This window comes from Sturnus vulgaris, chromosome 18, assembly GCF_052056855.1.
Source record: "Sturnus vulgaris isolate bStuVul1 chromosome 18, bStuVul1.hap1, whole genome shotgun sequence".
Lineage (NCBI taxonomy): Eukaryota > Metazoa > Chordata > Aves > Passeriformes > Sturnidae > Sturnus > Sturnus vulgaris.
In genome coordinates, this window is record NC_142260.1 from 4,809,896 (window position 1) to 4,827,178 (window position 17,283).

A 17,283-nucleotide genomic window follows, 5' to 3' on the forward strand; every position below is an offset into this window, starting at 1 on the left:
CAGCTCCTGCGTGGGCAATGGCAGTTGCAGGGTGTCCTCTTCAAGGATTTCTGTGACCCCTGCCCATGGCCCAGGAGAAGAGCCAGGACTCTCTGAAATGACCAGCGAGGTTTTATTGTCTGTGGCAGCGGCACCACGAGCCGGACCCGTTGCCCTGTGTCCAGGGCCATACACGAGCAGGGGGAGGGGAAGGGGGGGGCTCGTGCCCACCCCAAACCCCTTGGGGACCAAGATGACAGGGTACAATAGGGGGATGGAGAAGAAGTGTTGGGAAGACAGGGACCCTGCGAGCTCGTACAAAGTGCATAGGTGTGTGTGTGTGTGTGTGTGTGTGTCCCCATGGGAGGGAACAGCCCTGGTTCAGAGACAGCGGGCCGTCAGCGTCGGGGAGTGAGCCTGAAAGTGACACAGAGGGGAGGTGGTGAGGACCCTGCAGGGCCCCCCACAGAGGGACCCAGACAGAGCAGAGAGGAGGGAGGGGGCTACCCTCAGCAGTGCAGACATGGGGATGCCCGAACTGGGGTGGGGGGGTCCCAAACACTGCCTCGAATCCACACTCACCAGCTCAAGGCTTCTTCCTTTTCAGCTTCAGCGCCTGCAGCCAGTGGGGGGGAGAGCCCTCAGATCTGGGGTATTGGCAGAGTTTCAGCATGAGTCTCCCAAAACCAGTCCCAGGACACAGACTGATCCCCTCAGCCCCCTCTTCTGCCTCCATGAGGATCCTGGCCCCACACTCACCCTGAGGATTTCTCTGGCTTGGGGGGTAGGGTCGGGGGTTTTCCACTGACACCAGGGATCTTGCAGGACTTGGAGCGCTGCACATGGGGGTCCTTAGGAGGGGTTCCCTTGCTGTCCCCTGACGATGTCCCCTCCTCGGCTGAGCGGTTGCGACCCCTCAGCTTGGCCTGGGGGCAGAGAGAGAGGTCAGGGAGAAACACAGTACTCTGCCCCTAAGTTCCCCCACTGTCTCTTCCCTGTCTTTAGCCAGGCTCCAGACCCATCCTGCCTGTTTCCCTGTGTTCTACCCTCCCTTCCACCCTGCAGCCAGGAGACCAAGGGACTCACCTTGATGGCGGAAGCACTGAGGCCAGGAAAGAGTGGCACCTTGACCCCCCTGCCCGAGGGTGAGCCACGCATCCGCCGGCTCCGGGGCTCCTCCGCTGCCTCGTCGTCAGAGGACACTGCTGGGGCTGGCCGGGGTTCTGTGGGGACACAGGGACAGCGTCACTACGACACTGTGGCAGGACAGCCAGCCAGCTCTCACCCCCATCCCTGCTAGGCTCACCCGTGGAGTCCCGGAAGATCCAGCTCTCCCCCTCGGTGGTAGCGGGGCGCAGGGATGGCGCTCGGTGCTGGCGCTTGCGGCCCAGGCTGGCCTTGCAGCGCAACATGCTGCTGTCCAGGAGCTCTGTGTCCTGCCGAGCCCAGGGGACAGGTCAGAGCTGGCACAGGGAGCTAAGGGACCCCCCCATCCCAGCCAGCACACCCACAGCCCCCACAGCAGTGCTGGGGGCCCGCAATCCATGGCTGTCCCCTGGGGGCAGCAGGGTCAGAGTGCCCTATCCACAGGCACATCCTGTGACAGCCAGACAGTCCCAAGCCATACAGGATGACTGGAATCTCCCCACTTCCACTTACCTCCAGAAGAGGAAATTCCTGACCCTGCTCCAAGAGCCCCTCGAGCTGGGGGGTAACAAGAGAGAGCCGCTGCTCCCCCCAGCTTGAGGAGCTCTCCCCATCTGGGCGGTCTGATGGCTGTTCCTCACTTCTTGTGTCTGCTGGAATCTCACTGGCAGCCTCTGGCAGCAGAGGGAGGGCCCTGGGGCTCTGTGGGGCAGCGGCTGGCTCAGAGGAATCCCTCTCCTCCTCGGAGGGGCTGGGTGACTCACTCCGGGATTGCACAGCCCGGGGATCAGCTGGAATGTCACCCATCGAAGGGCTGGGAGCTAACCTGCTTGGGAGACAAAACCCCAGAGTTGCTCTAGTCCTGGATAACACAAAGCCTGCCCCAAACCCCTTTATCTGTCTCAGGGGAAGCTGCTCCCTCCCTGCTACCACCAGTGCCCTTCTCACCTGTGCTCTGCGCTGGGGGCCCCTCCCAGGCTCTGCTCCCCTGCACCAAGGTCCCGGCTGCGGGCAGCACAACGAGCACTGAAGGCACTCGCCCACTCCTGGCGCCTGGCCTCATCATCCTGTGGCTCCACACTCCAGCTGTCCAGGTTCTGTTTCCAGCGGGCACTGTCCATGTCCAGAGAGAGATCCTTGTGCAAGCCTGTCTGGAGCTGAGGCAGGACCCTGGACATGGAGCCATCCAAGGCTCTGGCACTGCAGGCGTCTGCCACCCGCTCTGTCCCAATGACTCCATACTGGTTCTGGCACTCAGCTGCTCCAAGTTCCTCAGCCCAGTCCCTGCTGCCAGAGATGTCATGCTCTTGCTGGAGGGCACTGCCCCAGGTGGGCTCCTGGGCTGGGGGATCAGGGTGGTGGAAGCTGGGCATGTCCTCCTCACCAACCCCAACCAGCCCGGTCTGCCCCATGCTGCCCTCACTGGGCCAGCTCAGCCGGGCTGGGATCAGCTCCTGCTCTTCCTCCGTAGGGATCACAGAGCTGAGCTGCCCATCCCGGGCTGCTCCACTGAGGCTCAACTCTCTGTCCTGGGCATCAGCATCCCTGGTGCTGGATCTGTCACCCCAGACACATCTGCTGGGGCTGAACAACTCTCCATTCCGGGTCTCTGTGTTGCCGGTGCTGTGCCTACCATCCATGGCTGCTCTGCTGGATGTGAATTCATGGTCATGGGTGTCCAGGTCCCTGGTGCTGGATCTGTCACCCCAGACACCTTTGCTGGGACTGAACTCATCCTGGGTCTCCAGGTCCCTGGTGCTGCATTCACTAGCTTCACCCAGCCTGCTAGAACTGAATTCCTGGTCCTGGCTCTCCATATCCCTGGTGCTGAATCTGTCATCCCAGGCTGGCCTGCTGGGGCTGAATTCCCGATCCTGGCTCTCCATCTCCCTGGTGCTGGATCTGTCATCCCAGGCTGGCCTGCTGGGGCTGAATTCCCGATCCTGGCTCTCCATCTCCCTGGTGCTGGATCTGTCATCCCAGGCTGGCCTGCTGGGGCTGAATTCCCGATCCTGGCTCTCCATCTCCCTGGTGCTGGATCTGTCATCCCAGGCTGGCCTGCTGGGGCTGAATTCCCGATCCTGGCTCTCCATCTCCCTGGTGCTGGATCTGTCATCCCAGGCTGGCCTGCTGGGGCTGATTTCCTGGTCCTGGCTCTCCATGTCCCTGCTGCTGGATCTGTCATCCCAGGCTGGCCTGCTGGGGCTGAATTCCTGGTCCTGGCCTTCCGTGTCCCTGGTGCTGGATCTGTCATCCCAGGCTGGCCTGCTTGGGCTGAATTCCTGGTCCTGGCTCTCCATATCCCGGGTACTGGATGTGTCATCCCATGCTGGCCTCCTGGGACCGAACTGGTCCTGACTCTCCATATCCCTGGTGCTGGATCTGTCATCCCAGGCTGGCCTGCTGGGGCTGAATTCCCGATCCTGGCTCTCTGTGTCCCTGGTGCTGGATCCGTCATCCCATGCTGGCCTGCTGGGGCTGAATTCCTGGTCCTGGCTCTCCGTGTCCTTAGTGCTGGATCTGTCATCCCAGGCTGGCCTGCTGGGGCTGAACTCCCTGTCCTGGCTTTCCATGTCCCTGATTTCACCAGTCCAGGCTGGCCGGCTAGGACTGAACTCGCGGTCCTGGCTCTCCATGTCCCTGGGGTTATACCTCCTGTCCCAGGCTGGCCGGCCAGGGCTGAGCTCCTTATCTGGGCTCCCAGCATCCCCAGTGCTGGATCTGCCAGCCCAGCCCAACGTTAGATTCTCCTCCTTGCTCCCAGCATCCTGGCTGCTGTATTTGCTGGCCCAGTTTGGGGTGAGTTCCCTGTCCTTCATCTCCGTGTCCCCACTGCTGTACCTGCCTGTCCAGGTGGGCTGCCCGGAGCATGGCTCCTTGTCCAGCTGCTGGACATGTCTCGTGCCAAGGCCACTGCCCCAGCTGGTTTGTCCAGAGCCAAGCTTCTCTGTGTTGCCATAGCCCTGGCCCCACGTGGCTGTGCTGGCACTAAAGTCTGGATCCTGTGGGCAGCTCTTCCCAGTGCCAAGGGACTGGGACCAGTCACTGCAGCCCAGTTTTGTGTCCCCCGTCAGCTCTGCTGCTCTGTAGTCACCACTCCAGCTCTCCCGGGCAGTGCTGTCCTTGTCGCTGTGGGTGCTGCCCCAGCTGGATTTGGTCTCGAATTCCTGGTCCTGCTTGGTCTCAACAGGCCAGTCTCTATCCCTGGACACACTTGGGCGGCTCCACTCAAAGGTGCTGTCCTGGCGAGGGTGGCCAATACCAAACTCACTGCATAGGTCCTTCCGTGACCAACCCAGCAGATTCTAGTGGAAAAAAGGGGAGAGGAGTTAGAGAGGGGCACAACCCTGGCTCCCACAGCAGCAGAGCTGGGGAGGAGGGAAACACCTTGGGGACACAGCCCAGCAGGGCCCATCCCAAGGTGGGGGACAGACCCTGCCACCTGCCCCTCAGCACACAGTCCTGCTCAGCCTCCACCCACCCATCCTCCTGTCCTGTTTCATCCCACTGCTCAGTGGAGGGCAGGGAGGAGGAGCCCAGCCCATACCGACCCCACAGAGCCCCCCACACCACTCACCTCTGGAGAACCGTGGACCCTGGGTGATGCCAACAGCTCTGTCAGCCAGCCTGGGTCAGCGTGAGGGTCAGGGTCCTGCGAGGGTCCTTCAGCCTGGCCTGGGCCCCCGGGACCCTGCAAGCTCTTGGGGCCATCACCTGCCCAGGATGAGTCAGCTGGAGCATCTGGATCTGGGGGTGCTGGATCCAGGGGGGCAGCTCTAGTGAGACTGGGCTGGGTGGGGGACTCAGGCTCAGCTGGGTCCTGGCCAAGCTTTGTCATGTGAAGTGGGGAATGGGACACAGGAGCATCCTGCTCTGCCTCCCTTTCCTCCTCCTCTGCTGAGCCCTCAGCCTCTTGCTGGGCCACGGGACCCCCTGGGCATGGAGCCCCCTCTGCCTGCTGGCTGTCAGGTCCTTCAAACCTGCTGTCCTTCGGAGGGCAGGGGGCTGCCGCATCCCCATCTGACTCCCCCTCTTCGGAGAGCCCTGAGTCAGGGGTCTCCCGGATAGGGGAGCGGGGAGGGAAGGCTGGCAAGCGAGTCCCCCGCGATGGGAATGTCCACTCAAAGGACTGGGAAAGGCTCCAGCCGGACTCGCTGCCCAGGGAGGACTCTGACAGGAGGTCTCCAGGCCGGGGCAGGGCACTCAGCGAGCCCCCCAGCTCCCCCAGGCCCTGTCCTGTGGGCGGGGGCTGCAGCACCCCTTCTGAGGAGCGCCGAAGGCCCACATCCCGGGGACGGGGGTTGAAATCAGGACCCTCATGGGACCGTGGGGACACTGTGGAGTCATCAGGTCCCTCTGGGGAGCCTGGGGGACGAGAGGCTTTGGCAAGGGGTGGGCTGGGGGGGCCCAAGTACTCGGCAGCAGCCTCGGGAGAGCCAGGGGGGCAAGTGACTCGTGGGGGCAGTTCAGGAGTGGCAGGGGGGCTGGCAGTGCCAGGGGATCCCTCCCCTGGAGTGTGTGGGGAGCCAGGGGAACGGGAGATGCTGTGCTGGGGTTCAGTGGCTGAAGGAGCACCTGGGGCCTGGATGGAGGTGACGGGGACCTCAACTGGAGGTCGAGTGGGGGATTCGGGGGAGCCAGGGGGCAGTGTAGGGGAGTCGGGGGCCAGGAGCTCAGGGGGGGCATCAGGGGAGCCAGGGGCTGGGGCAGAGGGCTCTGCAGGCTGGAAAGGAGCTCCTGGGGCTGGGCAGGTGGGGGGTCTTGGGGAGCCTGGAGGTCCAAGGGCACCGAGCTGTAGAGTGGAAAGCTGTGGGAAAAGCCAGCAGGGGGTCATGTCACTCAAGAGGCACCTCCAAACATCATCCATCCCAAAGCCAGCCCCCCAAACCTCTAGAGGGTCCCTCCTTCCAGCCCCACTCCCCTCCCTGCACCCGGGGCAGGAAGTGCCCATGCTTCATGCCAGAACTGAGCTGCTCCTGCGTGACTCAGCCAGGGCGGCTCCCGGCGCCCCAGCCCTGCTCCCTGCCCGGCCCCCCGCTGCCCCCAGAGCGCCTGGACAGATGGAGAGAAGAAATGAAGTAGGAAAAAGTCAGAACCCCCAGCACAGCACCCCGCCCTGCCTGCGGTTGGCATCCCCCTGCCCAGCACCGCCGGGGTTTGCCCCCTTGCTGGGGTGACCTGGTGCCACTGCCCAGGCTGCCACCTGCAGTGTCACCATGGCCCAGTGTCCTGGTCACCGCCCTGAGAGAGCACGGCACAGGGAAAGGGGCTGGCAGGGTGCCCATGAGGCCTGCCCTGCCACATACCTGCCGGGTCACTGAACCCCAGCTGGTGACTCATGGCTGCTCCCTGCCCACGCCTGGCACCGGTGTTGGCACACGCCACCCCCATACCCCCGGGCCCCACGCTGGGCTCTTGGCACAGGGGGCACTGATCCCCCCCCCCCCCCCAAGGAAGAGACAGCCAGCACCCCAAGGAGAAAGGAGAGACACGCACCCCGCAGAGAGGGAGCCCCGGAGGAGACAGGAGAGCCCCGAAGGAGAGAGCCCAGGAGTGGAGCCGCCATGGCGCCGGAGGGCGAGGCCAGCACTCACGTCAGGAGGGGATGGTGGCCTCCGGCGTCCGCGGGGGTCCCCGGCACAGCTCGGCCCGGTTGGGGGGGAGCTGCTGAAGAGAGAAAAGGGTAAGGGGAGTAAATCCCACTGTGTGCCTCAGTGCTGTTCTCCCACCAACCTCGAGGCACCCCTGCCCCAAACCACCCTTCAAGGACGCAGGGTACAGGGGTCAGGCCCTGCCATGGCTGCACAGTTTCTGGATTGGGCTGCAAGGGGAAGGAGGCAAAGTGGCTCCACTCCCCTTCCGGAAAGTTTTTGGTCCTTTGGGAGCGTGTTTCTCACACTCTGGTTCAGAGCAGCCCCCGCCCAGCTCTCCCTGAGGTGCCCGGCTCTTGGGAGTGTGGCCAAGCCCTGGCCCTGGTCCAGGACATCCTGCAGCTGGGAGTCCCGCTGATCTGACTGCTCCCTGTGCCCTGGTATGGCCCAGCAGGGAAAAAATAGCAAGGCTGGAAAATCAGGAGCATTTCCGGGGGGGACCGACCCCTGCCTGATACTCCCAGCCCAGGGGCTGGCTCAGAGCCCGCCCACAGGCAGCTCCTGGCCCGGGACAGCCCATTCTGCGGTCGGCACCAGCCACCCCGGCCTTCCCACGGAGGCAGCTCGAGGCACTGCGGCTCGGGAGGAACCCGGGCCTCGTGCCGGCGACTAGACCTCAGCTCCGTTACATTCCCAGCCCTGGGATGGCTCGGAGTGATATTCCCTGTTCCCACTGCCACTCCTCCCGGCGTCGGTCCCTGCGTCCTCACCTCATCTCAGCCACAGGGTGCCCATCATCCCCCATTCCCAGCTCGCCTGCCACAGGTCGGGGTGTCTGGGGGGCTTCGCCAGCAGGGGCTCCATCTGCCTCCCCACTGGGACGCTTCCGGAAGGCAGAAAAGGTCTTGGAGCCAAAGCGGGAGGAGGGGTCGGTGCAGAAGGGTGAGAGCCAGGCCCGGTCTGGGCTGCCTGGGCCCTCCCTGCTGTCCATCTTGGCCAGGATCTCCTCTACGGTAGTGCCCGGGAACCGCTCCGGCCTGGCAGCCACTGGCACTGGCGTCACCTTGAAAGGCGCCGGGCCCTTGCGGGAGGGGGTTGGTGGGGCCGGGGACACCTCCTCCTCGGTGCCTGTGACCAGGGGCGACGAGAGCCCCTTCCCATTGGGGGTCTCGGGTGATCTGACAGTGAAGGAGGGGCGCCGGAGGGGCCCCCCGGTGCCTGCCCCGCTGTAGGGCTGGGGCCCGGCTAGGCGGTTCATCTTCTCGGCCGAGGGCAGCTCGGGCCGGGGGTGCCGCGGGCCCGGCGTGGGGGGAGGCACCAGGGGCTTGGCGGGCACGGCCGGCTTGGGCAGCACGCGGGGCTTGGGCCGCACCGGTGGCTTGGGACGAGTGCTGCCTGCGGAGAGCAAGGGAAGGGGACGGGGTCAGAGGAGTGGTGCAGCCCCCCACAACTGTAAACAGCCCTCAGGGGGCTGCCCCAGCAACCCCCCCACCCTGAATCCCTCCCAACGAGGGATACTGACCTTTATCAGGGCTGCTTGCCAGCCCGGCCCCCCCAGTGCCAGCAGGGGAGGTGCAGGGCACGGCAGGGTGCAGGGGCTGCGGCTGAGAGGCCATGGTGACACAGGGATGTGGGGAGCACGGCGTGGGGTCAGCCTCTGAGGAGAGAGGGAGAATCATTTTGGGGAGTGCCCCGAGCCTGGGGGAGCCCAATCATCCTGTGGGGCCCGGTGCCAAATCCCGTGCAAATGTGCCAAACGGCGATCACACCGTGGTGCCACCCTTAGCACATCGGCTTCGGCTCACCTGAGCCAGCCTGGCCCCGGCAGCAGACCCAGACATGGCCCCAACCCGCCCCGTAACCACACGGACACCACACGACACCCCCTGACGCCGTGGGGCCTCTCCTCTACCTGTCTGACCCTGCGCTAGCCTGTCCCAACACACACGTGTCACTCTCACCGACCTTCGCCAACCCCCCAGCGCCGAGCTGGCCCCTAGTCCGCTCCAGTCCCCATCTCCGGTTCCTGCCCAGGTCACCCCCAGCCCCCGGAGCCCCCGGCAGCCCGGGAGGCACCGCCCGGTCCCCCGAGACCCTCGACTAGCCCCTCTCGGGAGCCGTGGGTGCTCCACTCACCTTCCCCACATCAGCCTCATGTCGGGGGCGGGCCGGGGACACACGTGGGGGGCGCAGAGCGGGCGGGGAGGAGGGGTTACTGTCCCCACGGGTCTCACGCTGCTGCCGCCGCCTCTCCCGTGACTCACCGGGGCTGCGGGGACAGGAAAAACCCGCTCGGTGCCTCCTCCCGGCCCTGCCCTCTCTCCCCTGCCCTCTCCTCCCCGCCTCGCTCCCTTCAGCCCCGCCGGGGTCCACCCTCCCCAAGACCCCCCTCCTCTCGCCTTCCACGGGTGAGCCGCCGCCACAACCCACATCTGGAAACCATCGGGCCCGTTTCCCAGCCCGGGATGGCGGCGGGGCCCCGGGATGCGGGTCCGGCCCCCCGGGGTCCTCCGCCAGCACGGCCTAGCCTCATTGCTACGGCAACGAAGCCTCCGATCGAGTGGCTAAGTAGGCCGCAACCGCGGCCTAGCGCCGTCCCCATGACAACGAAGCCCCCCACTCAATTCGGGGGTCCCGGGCCCATGTTGCCCGCCGAGGCCGAAGCCGCGTGGTGCCCCGGCGGGAGCCACAGGCCCGGGAGAGATCCCAGTTACCCGCAGCTCCATGTTGGCAGAGAGACCCCCACTCACCCTCCACCGGCGCTGCTCATGCATATTCATGAGCGGGCCGGGCACGCCCCGCCGACAGAGAGGGGCGGGGCGGAGCGGCGCCGCGTGGCGGGCGGGCCATAGAGAGGGGCGGCTAGAGAGCCCTCCAAAATGGGGGCGGGGGACACGCTGGAGACCTCCAGCACACCCCGAATCACCCCCAGGGGCCGGGCAGCACCCCATGGATCCCCCCGGTTGCAAATTATCCCATTCCCGGGGTCCTCTAACCGTGGGTCTGCTGCCAGAAGGGCAGTAATGCGTATTTAGGTGGAGGTTGCTGTAACAATAGAGCCCCCCCCCCCACCATTTGGGCATCCAGGGTCCATTGTGCCCACCGGGGACCCGCCGCTTCCGTCCCGGGGGGCTCCTGCTTCCCCGCAGCCCCATACCAGCGGTGCCAGTAAAGGCACTGGAAGGAGGGGGGAACAGGACGCCATGGGGTCCCCCCTGGGGCTGGTTCCAGACCGGGAATCGGCTGTAATCAACGCCGGAGGGGAAACAGGCCTTAATCGGATCAACCCCCTCATGAGAGAGGTAGAAAAACCCCCAAATGGCATCAGGATCGAGCGAGGGGCTGTAATTAGGAGCCCTGATGGCTGAGCAGGGGCTGGGGGCCGCTAATGGAGGGTGGGGAGAGAGTGAAGTCAGCCCTGGAAGCGGTTCAAGGAGGGGAACGAGCTCCCGGATGGCTGCAGGAAGGAAGGAGGGATGGGGGAGCCAGCCCCACACCCACACAAACACCATCAGTGGGTTTTTTTTTTTATTCAACCCGAGTTGCCATGTGAACGGACCCAAAATACAAAAAAACAACACCAAAAAAAAAAAAAACCCAACGAGGGAAGGAAAGAAAAGGACAGAAACCCAAGTGTTTAGAAAAAATAAATTGATGGAATACAAAGGTGAAGGACTGAGGAGCCTCTGGCACCTCCTGCCACCATGGGGTGCTGGGGGAACAGGGGAACCTGGCCCTGCTCCCAGATGGGAGCCATCCAGAGCCTGGGACCTGGGTCCTTGCCGTGGGGCCGGCCCACCCAGTCCTCTCCCGACCTGGGATCCAGCCTGGAGCCAACTGGGATGGGGCTAATCCGAGCCGGATGCAGAGTCCTCTGAGCTGGGGGCCGGGCTGGCAGCTCCCTCGTCCTCTGAGTCCTACGAGCAGGGGACAAAGAGGTCAGCAGGGGACAATGATGGCAGAGCAGTATCCCCTACTACAGCAGGGACAGGATGATACTGGTGATTTGGGGACACCTCGAGGGATTTCAAAGTACCACGACATGAGGTACCAGAAGGACCCAGCCTCTCCAGCAGAAATCACCGGGATGTACCCCAAGGAAGAGGGGCTGAGACCCTCACAGTCATTCCCTTGGGAAGAAGGACCAGGACCTCCCCCAATTGTGACCCCCACCTCCTTCTTGCTCTCTGCAGAGGAGCTCTCATCGCTGGACACGAATTCCTTGCTCTTGAAGCTGTCACTCATGCCCTTAGCCGGGGACTTGGAGGATGAAGACTTGGAGGTGGCACCTTTCTTGTCCCCTTTCCCCTTCACCTGCTTCTCCTGCTTCTTCTTCTTCTTCTTTGACCTCTCCCTGCGCAGGGTTGGGTGGGCAGAGGGGAGAGGAGCCGCATTACCCAGTTAGCAGTGCACTGACCCCCGGAACAGCCCAATTTTTGGGGTCAGGCCCTGCCAGCCCCTTGCCAGCACACTCACCCCCTGTGGCTGTCGGCCTTGCTGCCCACACTGTATTCCTTCATGGCCTTCTCGTAGTCTCGCCTGGCATCTTCTGCCTTCCGATCCCACTCCTGCAGCCAGAGCACACAGTCCCCCTCCTCCAGCACAAACCTGCACCCCACCCTGCTCCCACTTCTCATCACCCAGCTCACCAGCCCGAGGATGTCCCCAGCCCTTCCCAACTCCCCATCTGTGCAGCTCCAGGCTCCCATGAGCAAGGAAGGGTCTTCTACATCCAGCCTCCCCTCCTGAACCAGGCCCAGCTCTGTTCTGGGCCTCCCATCCCTCACCTCCTTCTTCTCCTTGGACATGGCCTTCCAGAGCTCCCCAGCCTTCTTGGACAGATCGGTGATGCTGATACCAGGATGGTCCGACTTGATCTTCTCCCGGCTGGCATTCAGCCAGAGCATGTAGGCTGACATCGGGCGCTTGGGAGCGTTGGGGTCCTTCCCCTTCTTGCTCTGGGAGGTGGAGAACACTCGTGGAACCCCAATGCACCCCTCACGCAACACCTCAGGACCAGGCCCTGCTCGCCTCTGCACCCCCCAGCAATCCAGCTGCAGCCCTGGGAGAGGGGCTGGAGGATCACAGCTGGGGGTCAGGCTGCTGGAGAACAGCCCGACAACAACCAGGATAGGCTGGGCATGGGAACAACGTGCCCCTGGGAGAGGCTCAGCCGGGACCCATCTGAAGGCAGCGATGCCAAGCCTAGACAACAGCTCTGGCCAGGGCACTAATGAGTGCTGCAGAGCATGAGGTGAGGCAGCTCAGGTGGGGCTGTGACCTGCCTGATCCCACTCCAGGAGCTGGTCCTGCACCCACAGCAGCCCCTCACCTCTGGCTGCTTCTTGCGGGGCTTGCGGTCCTTGACGATCTTGGCCTTCTTGGCCGGTTTCTTGTCCTCACGGTCGCTGTCGCCATCACCGCTGGAGGAACTGGCCGAGGCGTTGCTGTCGAACCTGCATGGCGGCACCAGCCTCAGAGCTGCCCCAGCCACCACAGCCCTGAGGCTTCCCGGGCTGGAGCTGCCCTGCTCCCATTAACAGCCCTCAGGGGAGCAGCTTTCCACGAACACAGCTCATTGTGCTCTACTTCCTGGATATTTGGAGCTCTCATGGCGCCAGGGCTCAGCTTCAAGCTCCCCCATGACTCCCACCCCATCCTCACCCCAGCTTGGGGCTTTAATCCTCCTCCCAACTCTTCTCTTTCCCGAAAAGTGCAGCCAAGGCCTCCCCAGGAGCCCTTCCAGAACGCTCTCATACTGCCTAATGCCATTACAATGAAGTGAGACCAGAACTGCCCCAGCTGCCCAACATTCCAAATCCAGGGCTGTACATTCCCAAATCCAGGTGATCTCAGCATGCTATGAACATCTCTCAATGCTCACACAGCCCTAGAACAGCACCTTCCTATGGGGCTTCTGGATAGAGCCCTGCCTGGTCTCTACTCACTCTTCAGCCACGTCATCATCCTCTTCTCCAGGGTTGAAGGATGAGTCTGAAAGAGAAAGCGAGAGCTCAGGGCTTCAGATCATCATGGGGAGCAGGAGCTGGAGCATCATGGCAGCCCCTCACAGCCCCAACTCTCACCTGTCTCCTCCCCGGAACCATCGCTGCTGTCATTGGCATTCTCCTCCCGGATCTTGCCCTCCTCCTTCATCCTCTCCAAGTAGGCATCGTGCTGATCCTCATCAGAGTCAGCATATTCATCATAGCTCTGCTTCATGCCCTGTGGAGAGGCGGGATGAGAGCTGCTCCCTGTGTCCTGCTCTGGAACTCAGCCCTGGGTGAGCACAGCCCTGGGCATGCACAGGGCACGGGACGGACACAGCCATGCCCCCTCCTTCCTTCCCCCCCTCCGGGCCCCGGAGAGAGGGGCAGAGCAGTTATGGGGGTTAGGGGGGCCCTCACACACCACACTGGGGTTACTGGGTTAGTCAGAGACCACCACAGCCATGCACAGGAAACCTGCACCAGGAGGAGGAGGAGGAGAAAGAGGAAGGGATATCGCACGGACCTTTTTCCTCTACAAGGGCAAGGAGAGAAAAGACAGGTGAAAAAAGGAGGGAAAAGCAGACGGATTCTGGGAGAAGGCAGCGCTAGCGCCAGTGGGCGTGAGCCCGGCCCTATGCGGCTGATACCTCCTTCAGCCCCCGGTTCTTGATGTTCAGCTTCTTGGCATTGACAAAGTCGAAGAGCTTCCCGTATTCCTCCCTGTGGGAGAGGGCATGGTCGGGCCGGGGGTGCTGGGGAGCCCTGGTGGGCACAGCCAGGCTGGCCCCACAGCTCACACCCACCTCTCGATGCTGCTGAAGGTGTACTGGGTGCCCTGCTTGGTCTCAATCTCAAAGTCGAAGGAGCGGGTGGTGGTGGTGCCACGGGCAAAGTTGACGAAGGAGATCTCATCGAAGCGGATGTGCACGGGGGGCTTGTGCACGTAGATGAAGCCCCTCTCCAGCGGGTACAGCAGCCCTGAGCTGGCCTTGTAGGAGCAGGTGATGCACTGGGCTCCCGAGTGTCTGCAGGACAAACACTGCTGTCCATGGGGAAAAACACCCTCCCTGTGCCCAGCCCCGGCAGACAGGCCCTGCTCCCTGGCACCAATCACACAGAGAGCCCCTTCCCCCTGGCCATGGAGTGGGAAGGGTGGAAAGAGAGGGACTGGCCCTGCAGCCGCTCACCCCTGGAAGTTTCCAGGCACGGTGATCTTGCGGTTCACCAGTGCCTTCATCACTCGGCTGACCATCTCGTAGAGGGACCCCGACATGTTCTTGGTGAGCCGCCCCTCAAAGCGCTTCTCCACCTCCTCTCTGCATAGAGGAAAGCACGGCAGAGGTGAGAACAGGGTCTGAGGGGTAAATACCTCCCTCAGGAGGAGGGAGGGCTCTAGGAAGCAGCGTGGCAATAGGGGAGCTTACTCATTCATGTTGAGGGTCAGGGAAATGTCCTCATCCTTGGAGAAGAGCAGGATCAGGAAGTGGTAGCGGGTCTGGCCTTGCTTTATTGGTGGGTCCAGGCTGATCTGGAAAGAGAAGAGGAGGTGAAGGCATGAAACCCCCTGAAGCACCCCCAGTCCCCTTCCAGGGAAGGGCTGAGCCATTCCCACTCACCACGAAGAACATCTGGCGCTGGTCCTTGTGCGGGAGCAGGAAGAGGCGCAGCACGGTGGTGTAGGGGATCTTGTAGTCGAAGGTCTTGCCGTGCAGGTGCAGGAAGGTGGGGTAGATGCGGATATCGTAGCGCCCACGCGGCGTCAGGCACTGCAGCTCCCGGAAGATGCAGATGGCATCTCCGGTGGCCTGGATCACGTCCGCCTTGGACAGCACGTTCTGGGCGAAGGCCTGTGAGAGAAGCGGTCACCAAGGGTCCCTCTCTGCCAGCCCCTGCCCTCCTGCCAGGCCCACGCACCTCCACGGGGTCCACGCCGTCCTCCTGAGTGGGGGGCACGTAGAACCGGACCTCCATGAGCGAGACCTCGGCGTCATCGTTCTGGTGGAACTCCAGCGTCACCTCGTTCTTGCCCGTGGTGCACTGGGACACATTGCTGAGTGGGATCTCGAACACTGGCTGCTCCCCAATGTCAAAGGACAGCAGTTGCCCTATGGGGACATCACAGCCAGTCAGAGCTGTGCCCCACAAATCCCACCTCCAGCCACAGTCCTGTTCCTCTCCCAAAATTCAGCAGTGCCTCTGCTCTTATCACTGAGTTCCTATCCTCCAAAATCTCCAGGCTTTCTCCCTTTCAGCTGCATCCCAGAAACACACAAAAAGGAACTGCCTGACCCCATGTGTCCTGGTTCTTGAGCTGGAGACACATCCACCAGCTCCCATGATTCCCTGAAGAACGGCAGCTCTGCCACATATGTGCAGATTCCACACCAAGCACAGACCCCTGGGATTCAGAGCCCTCCTGAGATGGCAAATGTCCTCAATGTCCCTGAGAACATCCCTAGAAAGCAGATGCTCCCAAGGGAATGGCTGGGGCAGCAGAACAGCCACACTGGTGGGAACATCCCGCCCCACAGCCTCAGGCTGCCACTGGAACTCACCTCCAAACCTCACTGTGCCCCAGTTCCAGCCCTTCACACACAGATCCTTCTCCGCAAGCTCCAGGCAATAGTGGGCCTTGAAGAAATCTGAGAGCTTGTCAAATTCCTGGGTTGGGCAAGAAGGAGGAAACACCATCAGGAACCACCAGTGCCCAGAGCCTCAAGTGAGACATAGCCCCTGGGCATGGAGATGCAGAGTTGTTGTGGGGCTGGCAGGGAGCACAGCTGGATCTGGGACAGGGCCAAGGCAGTGGGAACAGGGATCAGGGACTCACCGACTCCCGGAACCCGTCATACTTGTAGACATGGCCGTTCTTGGTGAGCAGCTTGAGGCCGTGCCCCAGCGCCACGCGCCGCCACACACCCTCAGCCAGCTCTGAGGCCTGGATGTTATCCACCTTCCCTGTCTTGCTGTTCTTGAAGATGACGCCCTGCCGGCTCAGCCGCAGCCGCCCATCATTCTGTGGGAGAGTTGGGAATGAGGGGACTCAGTCCCATGGAACCATGGAGGAACCACAGCCCTGCTGGGTGCAGCCCTCCAGGTACCCACGCCACCAACCTGCCATAGCTCCATCCCCCACAATCTCTTCACCACGCAGCATTTGCTCCCCACATCCCCCTGGAAGTGCCCCTGGGGCCATCCTCATGTCCCTTCACTTACCATAGACCCCTTCACCTCCTGGTAGATCTCGTTGAACTCCAGCGTATCGGCCATGGCGGCGGCGGGGTGTGGGAGGGGACAGGGACGAGCTCAGGGGGGTTCAGCAGCCCCTCCAGTCTGGCATGCCCAGGGCAGCGGCAGAGGAGTCAGTCACGGCAGCTGTGGGAGGACAGCGGGTGAGCCGGGCTGGCGACGGGCTCCTGGCCCTCCGCAGTGCCCCCAAAACCAAACCTCACCCCTCCCAACTGCTCCCACCCCCAGCCCCGGACGCTGCCCTTCGAGGTGGCACCTGACTCACTGACACGGGCGACCCCTGGCCCCTCTCGCCCCTTCCCCAGATGTGCCTTGGCCCCAGGGCCCTTCCTGCACCCTTCGGCCACCGCTGTGTCATCGTACCTCTCGAAACTCTCCACTCCAACCCCTCCCCTCCCTGATGCGGCCTCTCCGCACCCCAAACCATTCACCGCACCCCCAAATTCCTTCCGGGCCTGAGCTTCCAATCTTCCCCCGGGTCTCCCCCCAGTCGCAGGACTGCCCCCTGCCCCGAGCATATTCCCTGCTCAGGCCTGTTTCCGCATCCCAGCCCGGGCTCCCCTGACTCCAGGTTCCTCCCCACGAGACCCAGACACCCCCCTCCCCCGGACAAGCCCGCCCGGCCCCCACGCACCGCCGCCGCCGCCGCTTTTCCCGCCTGCGCAGCGCGAACCGCGCGGAGCCGCCGCCGCCGCCGCCGGAAGTCGCGCATGGACTTCCGCCATGTCGCCGGTCCGCGCTGGCGCCCCCTGGCGACGGGGCGGGGCCATGCAGAGCTCGCCGCCGCACCGCGGGCGGCACGGCAGCGCGCCGGAGGACCCCGCCCACCGAGGCGGCGGGGGCGGGGCTAGAGCAGCCGCGACCCCGCCCCCCAGTCGCCGCTCTACCCCGCCCAAAACCACAGAGAAAAGGGGGGAGGAACCCCATTGGCTAGCGCGGGGCGAGCCCCGTGACGTCACCTCGTGTAGGGGCAACCCCCCCCGAACCCGGGGTGCCCCAAAGTGTTAGAACCACACAATGGGGCGGCCCAGAGAGGGGCACCCCCGAAACCGCACGCACGGGGCACCCTCTTCGTGCTCCCCGGCAGGGGTGTCCCCTCCATATCAGGTATCCCCAGTCTGAGGCGAACCCACCACGTGCACCCCAACGCTGGGCTCCCCGGTGTCCGAATGGGTCCTCCATTTGGGGCTCCCCACCACAGGAACCCCTGGGAAGGACGCAGCCTGCACCCCTACCTCCCCCCAGGAAGGGGGAGCGACCCTTCCCGTCCCCCCCAGGCCGTGCCCCCGCCCCCGGCCCCCGCCCTGCCCCCGCCTCCGCCCGCCCGC

At 63.6% G+C, this 17,283-nt stretch overlaps 2 protein-coding genes across 4 annotated transcripts; both read right to left on the reverse strand.

The window, feature by feature from the left end:
• Positions 1-93: 93 nt before the first annotated feature.
• On the reverse strand, positions 94-8,974 carry CNOT12 (CCR4-NOT transcription complex subunit 12). 2 transcript variants are annotated; one of them, XM_088175712.1, is made up of 12 exons: positions 8,853-8,974; positions 8,239-8,373; positions 7,487-8,111; positions 6,720-6,789; positions 4,703-5,932; positions 2,074-4,430; positions 1,639-1,951; positions 1,286-1,415; positions 1,066-1,202; positions 739-905; positions 562-626; positions 94-396 (listed from the first exon to the last, which is right to left on the reverse strand). In XM_088175712.1, the coding sequence occupies exons 2-11, from the start codon at positions 8,330-8,332 to the stop codon at positions 566-568; spliced, it is 5,184 nt and encodes a 1,727-aa protein (XP_088031838.1). In that variant the 5' UTR covers positions 8,333-8,373; positions 8,853-8,974; the 3' UTR covers positions 94-396; positions 562-565. The 2 variants fall into 2 exon arrangements, with proteins under 2 accessions (XP_088031838.1, XP_088031837.1); XM_088175711.1 differs by having other exon boundaries at positions 6,720-6,792.
• A 1,257-nt stretch (positions 8,975-10,231) lies between these two features.
• On the reverse strand, positions 10,232-16,777 carry SSRP1 (structure specific recognition protein 1). 2 transcript variants are annotated; one of them, XM_014878904.2, is made up of 17 exons: positions 16,590-16,777; positions 15,923-16,081; positions 15,537-15,722; positions 15,262-15,367; positions 14,621-14,811; positions 14,323-14,553; positions 14,131-14,234; positions 13,894-14,022; positions 13,510-13,731; positions 13,354-13,426; positions 12,803-12,941; positions 12,665-12,710; positions 12,049-12,172; positions 11,504-11,674; positions 11,193-11,284; positions 10,890-11,070; positions 10,232-10,633 (listed from the first exon to the last, which is right to left on the reverse strand). In XM_014878904.2, exons 2-17 carry the CDS (start codon positions 15,974-15,976, stop codon positions 10,565-10,567), a joined length of 2,118 nt encoding a protein of 705 aa, XP_014734390.1. In that variant the 5' UTR covers positions 15,977-16,081; positions 16,590-16,777; the 3' UTR covers positions 10,232-10,564. The 2 variants fall into 2 exon arrangements, with proteins under 2 accessions (XP_014734390.1, XP_088031759.1); XM_088175633.1 differs by lacking the exon at positions 16,590-16,777 and adding an exon at positions 16,392-16,545.
• Positions 16,778-17,283: the final 506 nt, after the last annotated feature.